Below are 15,000 nucleotides of genomic sequence, written 5' to 3' on the forward strand. Positions count from 1 at the left end.
TGGTGGGCTACCCGATGAAGGTGCCTCTTCTCTGGGCAGAGCCTCCGTCTCCAGGCCCCTGGAACCTGGCAGTGGGCAGGCCTTAGAGGGCACCAGGGGACACGTGCCGCTCGCCACCTCAGATGACCCCTCCTGACCCCACGACCCCAGGGTCACAGAGGTCGTCTCCAAGGTAACCCCTGAGTCCTGACTTTCCTCTGCTAGACTGCTCCCGCACTGTGTGTGTGCGAGGTGTGTGTGTGCGAGGTGTGTGTGCGTCTTCAGCCCCGCTGGAGGGTCACTCTGACCGCTGGACGTGAGGCCCTGATACAGACACAGAGAGAGAGACGGGCGCCTTCATCAATTCTCCCTTTATTTCACTTAGTGTACAAACAGCAGCACAAAGGCAGAAGGTGGTGATGACAAGAGTGAGGAACACACACACACACACACGCATGCATGCACGCGCACACACACACACACGCATGCACGCGCACACACACACACACGCACGCACGCCACACACACACACACATACACACACGCACGCACGCACACACGCACGCACGCACACACACACACGCACACACACATACGCACACGCGCACGCACACGCACACACACTAGCGCATGCATGCTGGGGTGGGTAGACTACAGGCTACAGTGCGTTTACATGGCTTGCAGGGAGAAGCTGGTGGAGCACAGACAAAACACAGATCTCCTTTGGACACAGCACATGGTCAGTTCCCCTGATGGCCAGTAGGGGGCAGCCAGACCAACAGCATGGTCAGAGGAATACTTCATTTCAGCAGGGACACATACGACAGTTTCAGTGACCTGACAGTGGCCTATCGGAGCTGGAGTATCAGTTGCTTTAACGTTTGGTAAAGGCTCTTCATCATACAGAATCATTCCAAATATAACATCACACATCACAATCATCATTTGCCATCGTTTTAAATAGGAAAATTCCACCTGGTCAATATTATAAAAAAGCAGGCCATAGAACATTGTTTTAGGACACCATGTTTAGTATTTAATCATTGCAGAGGAGCATGCAGCTGTGAGGATGTCACCAAATCAAATAGTGTTTCTCTCAACAGACAGACAGGCAGATGTGAGCTCCTCTGAGGAGGATTGCCCCCTTCAGGCCTGGAGTTAAAGGCAGGATCGCCGCCTTCAGGCCTGGAGTTAAAGCTCAACCAGCCAGCACAGCCAACAGCCAAACTCTGTGTGAGTGAGTGTGCAAGAGGCAACGCCCAGCTCTGCATCTCCGAGCTCTCATTGGCTGATCGGAAAGGCAGAGGCGGAGCGTGTTCCAGTAGAGTCCAGTAGAGTTGAGTAAACACACAGTGCGGTCAAAGGTCAAAGGTCAAGGGTCAGATTCCAAAAGAGACACCAAAGAGAGTCTGTTATGATCAAAATCAGAGTCAAAGGGTTCCATCGGTAGAACGTTCCACTCTCCACACGACGGAACCAGCTCCAGAACCCGCCATGTAAAAGCACTGAAGAGGGTGGAGCTAGTGAGAGGTGGATGGGTAGGGTTCTAGTGAGGAGTTCTAAGGGTTTCGGAGGGTTCTAAGGGTTCTAGGAGACGACACACTTGGTTCCTCTAGAGGGGGAAGGGGAGAGCTCTGTAACGGAGGGCGTGGTTACCAGCTCTCTGGGCAGCGACTGCGTTCGGACCGTCGCCACGGGCTTGGACACGGAGTCCGCCGTCCCCACCTGAGACACGCCCACTACAGCCTACAAGAACAGGAGCAGAGGTCATCGGGGTTAGAGTTCATGCATCTACCCTCACACACACACACACACACACACACACAAATCAAATACACACTCAGAACATTAGATGAGGTTACACAGCGTTGTGTGATTATGTGTTACGCAGCACTCTGCCTGTAGTTACACACACTGTGTGAGTGGACACACACACACACACACACACACAGACACACACACACGCACACACACATACACACACACACACACACACACACACACAGACACACACACACACACACACACACACACACACACACACACACACACACACATACAGAGAGACACACACACACACACAAACACACACACAGAGACACACACACACACACACACAGACACACACACACACACACACACATACAGAGAGACACACACACATACAGAGAGACACACACACATAGGGACACACAAACACACACACACACACACACACACAATACTGACAGACTGATAGAACCATGGATTACCTTTGGTTCTGAGGCTGCAGCAGAACTCTCTTCTGTATCTCCAGGGTCGGTTCTAAGGGCAGACGTTCCCTCCTGGGCGAGAGAAAAAACAGCCCATCACACCAAACCACTTAGAGAATAACAAAACTAAGAAAAGGAAATAGAACTACAGGTTTTAGAATGACATCAGAGACATCTACATCTTCACCAAGGACCGTCCCCCCATCAGACACACACATCTTTACCAAGGACCAGACACACACATCTTCACCAAGGACCAGACACACACATCTTTACCAAGGACCAGACACACACATCTTTACGGAGAGACGTCCCATTAGATTAGACACATACGTCTTTACTGAGAGTAGTCCCATTAGACACATACATCTTTACTGAGAGTCGTCCCATTAGACACATACATCTTTTACGTGTCCCCCCCAATATTCTGATGTCCCCCCCAATATTCGGACATAAAAAAAAAAAGAAAGAAAAAAACGCTATAGGCTACTGCAGGAAACCAACAAGCACCACCATCTGAAATGTAATCAAACGTAAATAACGCACAAATGAGTGAGCTAGTGATGGTTCCAGAGAGAGTAGCCTACTGTGCACCCTGAGTGGTTTGTCCTGGTGGTTTTGTGTTTTTCGTTAGTGGCGTGCGCTCTCAAAAGCTTCCTGCACCCTAGTGCCTAATGGTGGGGCTGTCAACAATATCGGAAGCTACCCGTACAATTCTTACAAAACGTGTTGGAAAGGTGTAGCACAGGCTAAGGAAACCCCATTCATTTTTTTACAATGCACTGGTGATAGTGTGATAATGTTGATAATGTGAATCGTGGACAAAGAAAAAAAAAGAGGCTGTAGTAGTGTTTCTACATGTTGGTACAAAACGTCATTTCTGTCAGAAAGCAGCCTATAATGCAACCTGAGGTGATTCAGACAGAAGAGAGGCCTATTCCTGAATCCTGTCCCTTTGAAACTACCAATGTAAACATTCTATTTAGCCGCCAGCATAATACAATCAAAATACAAATTATTATTAGGCTATAGGTCCAAACCTACTGTATGAGTCTAAGCCTAAAGGCCTATTCACACCAAGAACTATAACGATAACTATAACCATAACGATAAAAGCGTTCACACTGAACAATGATAAACAAAGTCTCTCCTTGTGTTAATGAATGTGACGGTTAAAATTCTATGGGTTCTGATTGGCTATTGGCTGATCTGAAAATCGCTCTGAAAGTGATCCCCAACAATATCGTTCTTCATGTCGTTATTGTTATAGTTTGTGTGAACGTTGTCATTCATATTAACGAAAACTATATCTATTTATAGTTATCGTTATCGTTCTTGGTGTGAATGGGCCTTTAGCCGTTAAATAAATCTTCAGGTGTAAGTAATTAGACAAAGAGCAATTGCATTCTATGTAATTTAAAGGTTAGCAAATATACTCTAGTTGGAATGTTCTTTTAAAATATACATTTTGGAGACAAATGGAGTCATCCCACAGGTCTATGTCCAGGGATGGATTACTGAATGGGCCTACTGGGCCTCTGTGTGAACTTGCTTCTCCTCTTTTCCACAAAACTCACAAACTCACCAGAAGTCATCATCTAAAGGGTGATTTTTAAAAGCATGCCCCCAGACCTCCCATCTTAACTGGGGAGGGCTTTTTGCATCTGTGCCCAGGGGTTCATAATCCATCCATGCATATGTCCGGCAAAAGTGTTGGAATGCCCTAATTGACTGACTTAACTAACGACTTGTTTGTGATTTATATTTTATGATAATATTTTTGCATGGCAGGAAATTTATTGAAATTCTGTTTGGGAGTCCCCCAGACCCCACCACAGCCCCCCCCCCCCCCCCCCCCCAATGCTTTCACTAAGCAGTCAGCAGCATTCCTTTCCAGAGTAGGAAATGGAACACACATACAGACAGCTTACAGGCGGTTTGAGTTGCAGTATTGTCCATAGTTAAAGTTCAGGAGTTTTATACTATCGAGAAAAAATGTCACAGCTAGTGCAGGCCTCTAACTGAGTGGAGTCTTTTTGATCCTGTTAAACGTGTTGCTCGTGTTCATGTTAAAACCCGTCATCAGCAGATCTGTTCACACACACAGCAGAAGCACACGGCCACACAGCAACCCACATGGGAATACGGTACAAGAGCACCCCCTAGAGGAGGAGCCAGGGCATGACAACAGCTCCTTATTTACAATGGAAACAACAGCACAGGACATAACAACAGTTCCTAATTTACAATGGAAACAACAGCACATTGAGAACAGGGTCAAGAGAAAGAGAAAGAGATAACAGACATGACAGTCTGACAGACAGAGAGACACATAGATAACAGACATGACAGTCTGACAGACAGAGAGACACATAGATAACAGACATGACAGTCTGACAGACAGAGAGACACATAGATAACAGACATGACAGTCTGACAGACAGAGAGACACATAGATAACAGACATGACAGTCTGACAGACAGAGACACATAGATAACGAAGACATGACAGTCTGACAGACAAGAGAAGACACATAGATAACAGACATGACAGTCTGACAGACAGACACATAGATAACAGACACTGGCAGACAGAGAAGACACATAGATAACAGACATGACAGTCTGGCAGACAGAGAGACACATAGATAACAGACATGACAGTCTGACAGACAGAGAGATACATAGATAGACACACAGATAACAGACATGACAGTCTGACAGACAGAGAGACACATAGATGACAGACATGACACACGGGGCTCATGTGAGGAGGAGCCGTCAGCACTGACACACACGTCAGATGGAGGAGGTGAGATGAGGAGGAGGAGAGGAGGTGGCAGGAGGAGGCCGCTGAGTGGAAATACAGGAAACTACTCTGGAAACGAACAACTACAGAGAGAAGAGAGGAAAAGAGTAAAAGAGAAGAGAGAGAGAGAAGAGAGGGAGTAAGAGAGAAGAGAGGGAGTAAGAGAGAAGAGAGGGAGAGAGTAAGACAAAGGAGTGGAGAACAGGAGAATAGGACAGGAAGAAAGGAGCAGAGAAGATACAAAAAGAGGAGAAGAGAAGAAGAGAGGAGTGGAGGAGGGGAAAGGAGGAGAGGAAGAGAGGAGAGGAGGAGTGGAGTGGAGAGGAAAGGAGAGGAGAAGAGAAGACAGGAGAAGAGAAGAGAGGAGAGGAGGAAAAAGAGGAGGAGAAAAAGAGAGGAGAGGAGGAAAGGAGAGGAGAAGAGAGGAGTGGAAAGGAGGGGAGGAGAGGAGGGGAGGAGGAGAGGAGTGGAGTGGAGGTGTGGAGAGGTGAGGAGAGGAGTGGAGGTGTGGAGAGGTGAGGAGAGGTGAGGAGAGGAGTGGAGGTGTGGAGAGGTGAGGAGGTGTGGAGGGGAGGAGGAGAGGAGAGGTGAGGAGGAGAGGAGAGGAGGTGTGGAGAGGTGAGGAGGAGAGGAGAGGTGTGGAGAGGGGAGTGTTATGACTAGTATCCATCTCTTTACCTTTTCCTCACTGCTGCTATCCGAGTCACATGAGTAGAAAGGAGAGAGTTTGTCTTCCTCCTCCTTCTCCTCCTTCTCCTCTCTCTCCCCATTCTCACCACTTTCTTCATCCTCCTCCTCCTCCTCCTCCTCCTCTGACGTTGAGGTGTTCGATGCGTTCTGCTTCATCATGTCAACAAAACACACATACATGCTGAGCCCAGGGCAGAGAACACGCAGCCTGTTCTAGCACTCTCCACAGAGAACACGCAGCCTGTTCTAGCCTGTTCCACAGAGAACACAAAGCCGGTTCTAGCCTGTTCCACAGAGATCCCACCAGGCCAACGCCGAGAGACTGAGAGAGTGACCACGGTAAGAGCAGAGTGTCCGAGCTAGACCCTAGTGAATCCGTGTGTGTAGCAGCTTGTCTGTAAACATCACATGCTCCTCCCATTCTCTCTTTCCCACTCTCTCTCTCTCCCTTTCTCTCTCACTCTCACTCACTCATTCTCTCTCTCTCTCTCAGCGCTGGATTAAATTTCATCTTGCATAAGCAGCTGCGCTGATGCGGCATATCGGAGATTAGAGCATAACACTGAGATTATGAAGAGTACAACTCCACTCTACGCACATCATATACACCACCCATACACCACCCATACACCACCCCACTCCACTCCCACTTCTGCCATATGCACCACCCATACACCACCCAACTCCATACATATACACCACCCATACACCACCATACCACCCTACGCCACCCACAACTCTGATTATACTCACCCATACCACCCATACACCACCCACAACTCCACTCTACGCACATCATATACACCACCCATACGCCACCTACAACTCTACGAGATAATGCATCATATACACCACCCATACACCACCCATAACTCTGAGATATTACCACATCGCTATACACCACCCATAACTCTGAGATTATACACCGCACCACTCTGAGATAATGCATGTATACACCACCCATAACTCTCTGAGATAATGCACATCATATGCCACCTGCTCTGAGATTATACACCACCCATAACTCTGAGATAATGCATCATATACACCACCCACTTAACTCTGGATTATGCGCATCACATACTCACCACCCATAGCTCTGAGATAATACACCACCCTGCTGAGATAATGCACATCATATACACCACCCATAACACTGAGATTATGAAGGTACAACTCCATCGCGGCGTCATATGCACCACCGCGCCGCCCAAACCACCCACCCACCCACAACTCCACTCTACGCACATCATATACACCACCCATACACCACCCATACACCACCCATACACCACCCACCACCCACAACTCCACTCTACGCACATCATATACACCACCCATACACCACCCACAACTCTGAGATTATACTCCACCCATACACCACCCATACACCACCCATACACCACCCACAACTCTGAGATTATACTCCACCCATACACCACCCACACACCACCCACAACTCCACTCTACGCACATCATATACACCACCCATACGCCACCTACAACTCTGAGATAATGCACATCATATACACCACCCATACACCACCCATAACTCTGAGATAATGCACATCATATACACCACCCATAACTCTGAGATTATACACCACCCATAACTCTGAGATAATGCACATCATATACACCACCCATAACTCTGAGATAATGCACATCATATGCACCACCCATAACTCTGAGATTATACACCACCCATAACTCTGAGATAATGCACATCATATACACCACCCATAACTCTGAGATTATGCACATCATATACACCACCCATAGCTCTGAGATAATACACCACCCATAACTGAGATAATGCACATCATATACACCACCCATAACTCTGAGATTATGCACATCATATACACCACCCACAACTCTGAGATAATACACCACCCATAACTCTGAGATAATGCACATAATATACACCACCCATAACTCTGAGATAATACACCACCCACAACTCTGAGATAATGCACATCATATACACCACCCACAACTCTGAGATAATGCACATCATATACACCACCCATAACTCTGAGATAATGCACATCATATACACCACCCACAACTCTGAGATTATGCACATCATATACACCACCCACAACTCTGAGGTTATGCACATCGTATACACTGCCCAATAACACTGAGATTATGCACATCGTATACACTGCCCAATAACACTGAGATTACGCACATCGTATACACTGCCCAATAACACTGAGGTTATGCACATCGTATACACTGCCCAATAACACTGAGATTACGCACATCATATACACTGCCCAATAACACTGAGGTTACTCACATCGTATACACTGCCCAATAACACTGAGGTTACGCACATCGTATACACTGCCCAATAACACTGAGGTTAAGCATCGTATACACTGCCCAATAACACTGAGATTCTCGCATTGCCCAATAACACTGGAGGTTCACGCTGCTCGTACACTGCCCAATACCCACCCCCCCACCACCACCACCAACATCACCAGCACCACCACCATCACTCACCCCTTCCTTTCCCACCCCGGGCAGGGCAGCTGTGTGGGGCAGCTTCCTGGGCAGCACGTGGGGCTTTATTCTCATCCTCAATTCTCTCTCTCTTACTCTCTCTATCTTTCTCTCTATCTCTTATTCTATCTCTTTCTCTCTCTCTCTGATTCCCTCTGTCTGTCTCTCTATACTAGTGTAAATACCTGATGTAAATGGTGTGTTCCTGCTACTGTTGGGGTTTAAAGGGTTAAAATGACCAGTGGTCTCCTTTACGGGGGCAGGAGATCCGACCATCTGATCAATCAGTGTGTGTATGTGTGTGTGTGTGAGTGTGTGTGCGTGTGCGTGTGTGTGTGTGGTGATAATGCCACTGTGTGATAAAGTATGAATGTCATGAGTATGTGTGTGAGTGGAGTTAGCGCCATCTGCTGGTGCATTAGTGAGCTTCCACCATGAGAGGAACTGCATAGGCATCTTCTAGAGAGATATTGCAGTTTAGCGCCATCTGCTGGTGTCTTACTGCATAGGCATCTTCTAGAGAGATATTGCAGTTTAGCGCCATCTGCTGGTGTCTTACTGCATAGGCATCTTCTATAGAGATATAATTGCAGTTTAGCGCCATCTGCTGGTGCCTTACTGCATAGGCATCTTCTAGAGAGATATTGCAATGTCCTCTCCCTTCAGTCCACCTCTATATGGAAATCTACATGTCATGTGCTAGTATATATAAATCATTGTCATTATCATTATTAAATTATCAATACATCATTAGTTAATAGCATCTAGATTAGTGTACTGATTAGTATATCACACAATATGAATCACTGTCCCTGGGTGTGTGCATAGGTATGTTACTGGGGTAAGTAAAGTGTGTGTAGGTGTGTTTAGTGTGTGTAGGTGTGTTACTGGGGTAAGTTAAGTGTGTGAGCTTGGGATACTGGGGTAAGTGTGGGGTAAGTGTGGGGTAAGTGTGGGCTACTGGGGTAAGAGGGCAGCTCTACTGAGGGGGGTTCTTTTTCCTCTTAAAAAGGGAGAATTTGCCCACACGGGACTTTGCTGTGCTTTTCTGAGAGGAAAAAGACAAAACACACACCAGGGTTAAAACACACACGCAAGCAGCACACAGATTACAAACCACAGCAGTTAGTGATGGGAGCACACACTAGTAGTCTTTAACTAAGACACAGCACAGAATTTACAGTTTTGCAGTTCTACACACACACAGACACACACACACACACACACAGCTTCAGATTTCAGTGGTGCAGTGTCCAAGTCAGATGGCTACAGTTAGACTATTATCTGCAGAGGGGATTCAACAAGGCAAACTTAGATCCACATCGTCCTATAGATCATCATATAGATCCAAATCATCATATAGAACGAACAGGCGGGGATCACATTAGCCAGCGGCAAGCAGCAGGCTTCCTCTTGTTCTCTATGGTTCAGCAGCGGAACGGTGGCAACGCTATCGCAATGTTAGCGTTGAACAAGCTGAGTGCTGAACTTGGTTCAACTTTCAAAGCGCAACGCGAGCGTAATCAATAGAGTACCCAAGCTGTTGTCAAGGCAGCAATTTCACTGGATCTAAACAAATCAATCCAGCCATAGTATTAACCATAGCGGTGGCTTTTTTTATCTATTTAAATGATTTTACGTTTCCGATCCCACATGTCTACATTCAATGCTATGAAGCCACTTCGAAAGTTTAGATCCAGTGACACTGTCGTTGTGGAAATGGAACATCACACTTCAGTACCGAAGTGTGACGTTCGTTCCATGGCACAGAATCACTGGATCTAAACAAACTTTCAGTGGCTTCCTAACGATGAATCAGAGCTTCCGTCTGGAGAGCCTGGCCACTCCGTATTAAGTCCCATTGTACTGAATTTTGGTTGCAGTTCCACCAGATTTCCACTGGGGCGATCGCCATGAGTGCAGAATGAATCGGAGTCTATGGAGCTAGGCGGCTAAATTTGTCTCTTTCACCTGATTGTTAGTTGACAAATCTCAGATTTGATTGTAGTTTGTATAACTTCAACATGGGTTATAGGTCAAAAGTTGAATGAGCGAGTACTTTTGATTTCTTACAGGTTGAATTAGTTGTTGCCCATAACGCTAGCATTGTGCTAATGAATGGCGTCATTGACCGTTTGAAAGGCTTAAGTGACTTTAAAAAATATAATACTCAACCAAGTATATTTTCTTTGCCTCCCCTTTCGAATACAATATTCAAATTACTTGAAAAAAAATGATATCGAGAAAAGTGGATTTTGGGGGTACAGCTCCATAGACCTCCATGCATTCTGCACTTTCGTGAATGGCCCTCATGTGGAACCACAGGAGGAACTGCAACCAGTTCAGAAACGGAAGTTTTCCGAGAGTGGCAGTTCTCCCCTTATTAGACATTCTCTGATTGAATGTAGACATGTGGCATAATTTCTAGCTAATAAATTGTTTGAAATGTAGGCTATGTAAGGGATAATGGACCACCGCGGTGGTCTGTTCACAGAAGTTATTGCCGCGGTCAAGGTTGTAAAATGGCCCGGCCCAGCGGCGAGGAAAATCAAGTGCATTAACTTCTGTGAACAGACCCGCGGTGGAGTCCATTATCCGCTTATTCCACTGTTGCCACTTGCGTTGTGTTCATTTCCTGTTACAATTTAAACGTTTTAATCGCTAAAACTCTTGTTTGTAGAACTAGGGATGGGCAAAGCGAGGCTTTATGAAACACTGAAGCGTTGAAGCAATTGTGCGGGTTGTTCAGCTTGAAACAATTCCGACACCTCAAAGCTGTTTAGGGCTGAAACAAATCTGTGAAATGCTTCGTATTGGAGATGTAGTCTTTGAAGTTTGTGGCTTGCTGTGTTACCTGTGTTCAGTCTTTGTCAAAAGCTAAGCAGTCATGCCCGTGGTCAATTACTGGATCATGGGAGACCACATGAAGTGACAATAAAGAAATTCTTATTGCTGCCGCTAGTGTTCTCTAAATCACTTTCTTCTTATAAAAACTCTCGATTTTTGACCATTCTGAGAGTTTAGTTGAAACTGTGTGGTTAATGATGAAGTAAGAAAGCATAAACAGATACGATCTGAAACAATACCTTAAATCAAACGGGGATCGAACCACATTTGAGCAGCCTGGGCTAGGCCTACCGTGCAAAAAACGCCCTCACTAACCACTACACCATCATGGTTATTGCGTAAGAATAGTCTACACTGTTAATTGAATGCGCGGGCACGGCTTCCGAGACTGGTGAAATGCACCGAAGGTTCACTTAACGTTGGTCACATGACATGGGGATTTTGAACAATGTTTCGAAGTAGTGGTCACATGACATGGCTGTTTTGAACCACGTTTCGAAGCAGTGTTTCGAATCCTCGACACTGATTCGAGACATCGGTTTCGAAAGTCACACCCCTATGTAGAACTACTTTCTTCCGACACATATCAACTAATTTCTCAACTTGCAGGACAAACTGCGTAACTAGTTCTAAATGGATGGTTGCTCGACCAAAGGCCAGTCGTTAGTTCTATCTCTCCCGTTGTCAGCCCGGCAGTATCCCAAGATTCTGATGAACTTTAGCTTTGAAACATCGCTATTTTACTTAGCCTGCTGTCATCCATCTAGCTAAAAGCCACCTCCGTCATATGCTACAATGTTACTATGTTCTGAACAAAGATTCTAGAACAGAGCTCCGCTCTAGAATCTTTGGTTCTGAACGTCTGGATTTTACAGTAGGCTACAGCTCGGATGCAACGTGACGGTTCATTTAAACTTCCTAAGTTCGCGGAATAAATATATAAGTGTGATCCGGCCAAAAAATGGATCTACTTCATAGGTGTGCAAATAACATATGGTTAATGTTCGTTCTAAATTACGTAGGACAATTGGAAATTCAACCAAGCAGTGGAATAAAACCATTTAAACATGTTTTACCTGCTAGGCAGCAGCTTAGCCACATAACACGGATTCCCTGGCAGGTGTAATAGAAAGAAAAAAATTCCAGTGAATATGTCACGTCTTCTCAAAGACTGGCGGCTGTTAAGAGAGACATTTTTTGCTAGAAAAATAAAGCCAAAACATGTCCGTGAATTTAAGGATTTTAACCGCATGCTGTGAAGTTACAAGCAGGTCTCTTTTACGGAGGAAACCCATGCTAAAATAAAATTCTTTAGTCACGAATTTGATCATGTTGGTATGAATATATCTTGTAGTATGTGATTCCTACAGTGTAAAACATATATACTAACGTCTTAAAAGCGTAAAATTATTGAAATAGATTAAGAAAGCCACCGCTATGGTGATTTCAGATTGGTTAGATTGATTTGTTTAGATCCAGTGAAATTGACAACGCTACATCAAGGCTTCGGTACTCTATTGTCAGTTTAGGAAAACCGTTTGTGCTGTAGAAACGAGACAGAACTTTTAGAGTATCGAAGCCATGACGTAACGTTGTCAAGGCAGCGATATCACTGGATCTAAACAAATCAATCTACCATTAGAAATCACCATAGCGGTGGCTTTCTTAATCTATTTCAATCATTTTACAATACGTTAGTATATTTTTTTACACTGTAGGAATCACATACTACAAGATATATTCATACCAACCGCGATCAAATTTGTGACTACAGAGTTTTATTTTAGCATGGGTTTCCTCCCAAAAGAGACCTCAGTGTAACTTCACAGCATCTTGGTTAAAATCCTTAAATTCAAGGGCGTGTCTTGGCTTTATTTTTTTTCAAAAAATGTCTCTCTTAACAGCCACCAGTCTTTGAGAAGACGTGAAATATCCACTGGAATTTTTTTCTTTCTATTACACCTGCCAGGGAATCCGTGTTATGTGGCTAAGCTGCTGCCTAGCAGGTAAAACACCTTTAAATGGATATATTTATTTTTATTAGCTAGAAATGATGCCACATGTCTAAATTCAATGCTATTTAAGCCACTTCGAAAGTTTGTTTAGATCCAGTGATTCTGCCGTCATGGAAACACTACGTCACACTACTCTATTATGGTCTGAGCGCTGCATTGTGTTGCGTTGCGTCAAAGATTCTATAGTTAACTTTATCAACCGTCTCTGGTTGCGTTACGCTTGCCGCTGCCGCTTGCCGGTGGCTAACTCTGTTCACCTTGCTGAGCCATCTGCATTACGTTAGAAGCTGAGGCTGGGTGAAGGTGTGTGTGTTCAATGTCCATGTACAAGTACATTTGACTGTGTGTGTTTGTGTGTGTTAATGCCTTACTGTATGTGTGTCAGAGAGAGAGACAGAGAGAGAGAGAGAGAATGTGTGTGTGTGTGTGTGTGTGTGTGTGAGTGTGTGTGAGTGTGTTTGTGTGTGTTTGTGTGTGTGTGAGTGTGAGTGTGAGTGTGTGTGTGTGTGTGTGTGTGTGCGTGTGTGTGTGTGTGTGTGTGTGTGTGTGTGTGTGTGTGTGTGGGTGCGTGTGGCGTCAAGGTCGTGCGTGTGTGCGTGTGTGGTGTGTGTGTGTGTGTGTGTGTGTGTGTGTGTGTGTGTGTGTGTGTGTGTGTGTGTGTGTGTGTGTGTGAGTGTGTGGTCACCTGAGTGCTCTGGTCCGGCGGGGGCTGGCTGGCCGGTTCTCTGCCTGAGGCCGGTCTCTGCTGTGGGCTGGACGACTCCACCGTCATCAGGGTTCCGCCAGTTCTCTTTAGAACGTTCTCCTCAACATGGGCAATCTGAATCTGACCCTGCTCCTCACTCTCCTGCACTCACACACACACACACACACACACACACACACACACACACACACAAATACAAAACAAGCATTCACAAGCATCCACACCAAAGCACAATTGTTAAAGAGTCACCGCATGCTATGTTATCACCAGTGATGCCAGTAACGTGTTTATTTTGACCACTTTTTTCGGTAACGAGTAATCTAACGCACTACTATTTACAGTACAAATCAGTAATCAGATTAAAGTTACTTATCTAAGTCACTGTGCGTTACTATTTTTGTCATTTTCCTTAGTAAAAAGATATATTCTTTGCTTTCTTCTTGTCTCGGAGATTAACGTCATGTAGGCTATGCCAACCTTTTCAGCATGAGGACAACTCACGTGTTAAACCACGCAGCGACACAAACGTAAACAACAATGGAGGGAGGAGAGAGATGCACGTTATCTATACAGTCATTATTTTGAGACAAAATAATAGATAAACATGACATTAAGGTACGCTGTAAATTCTGTGCTGGCGACAAAGTGCTGTCTAGCTAGACATCCCAAAGTCTCGAAGTTTTGGGGAGTCTCCCACATATTGATATCCTGCCCCGCAAAATTACATAAAATCTCCGGAAACTAGAGCCAAGAGCCGCAAGCCAGACCGGACTTTAAATCGCGTGTACATCTGAGTTTAACTGCAGACACAACGGAGAGGAAAAAGAGAGAGGAAGTGAATGTGTGTGTGTGTGTGTGTGTGTGTGTGTGTGTGTAGGTGTGTGTGTGTGTGTGTGTGTGTGTGTGTGTGTGTGTGTGGGGTGTGTGTGTGTGTGTGTGTGTGTGTGTGTGGGGGGGGGGAATGGATGTGTGTGTGTGTGTGTGTGTGTGGGGGGGGTGGCGGTGGGTGTGTGTGTGTGTGTGTGTGGTGTGTGCCTGAAGCGCATCCAAGACAGAGAGCATCCTGGTCTGTTTTGCTAAATCAACCAATCAGTTTTCAGTGTAGGTGGGCTTATATCTCCTTTCTCCCGAACTTAATTAATCAGTTCAGTTAGTGTATCTAGGAACAGGAGCGTCATGGCAGAG

At 45.5% G+C, this 15,000-nt stretch overlaps 1 protein-coding gene across 1 annotated transcript in view; it reads right to left on the bottom strand.

The window, feature by feature from the left end:
• The window catches only part of LOC125300150 (nesprin-2-like), a 196,189-nt gene that overhangs the window by 96,283 nt on the left and 84,906 nt on the right, over positions 1-15,000 (bottom strand). The window contains 5 exon segments of the mRNA XM_048251794.1: positions 1-303; positions 1,636-1,725; positions 2,232-2,303; positions 5,719-5,880; positions 13,795-13,956. The exon segment at positions 1-303 is cut by the window's left edge and continues 168 nt beyond it. Coding sequence (XP_048107751.1) covers positions 1-303; positions 1,636-1,725; positions 2,232-2,303; positions 5,719-5,880; positions 13,795-13,956 — 789 coding nt within the window.

The sequence above is a fragment of the Alosa alosa genome, chromosome 1 (assembly GCF_017589495.1).
Source record: "Alosa alosa isolate M-15738 ecotype Scorff River chromosome 1, AALO_Geno_1.1, whole genome shotgun sequence".
NCBI lineage: Eukaryota > Metazoa > Chordata > Actinopteri > Clupeiformes > Clupeidae > Alosa > Alosa alosa.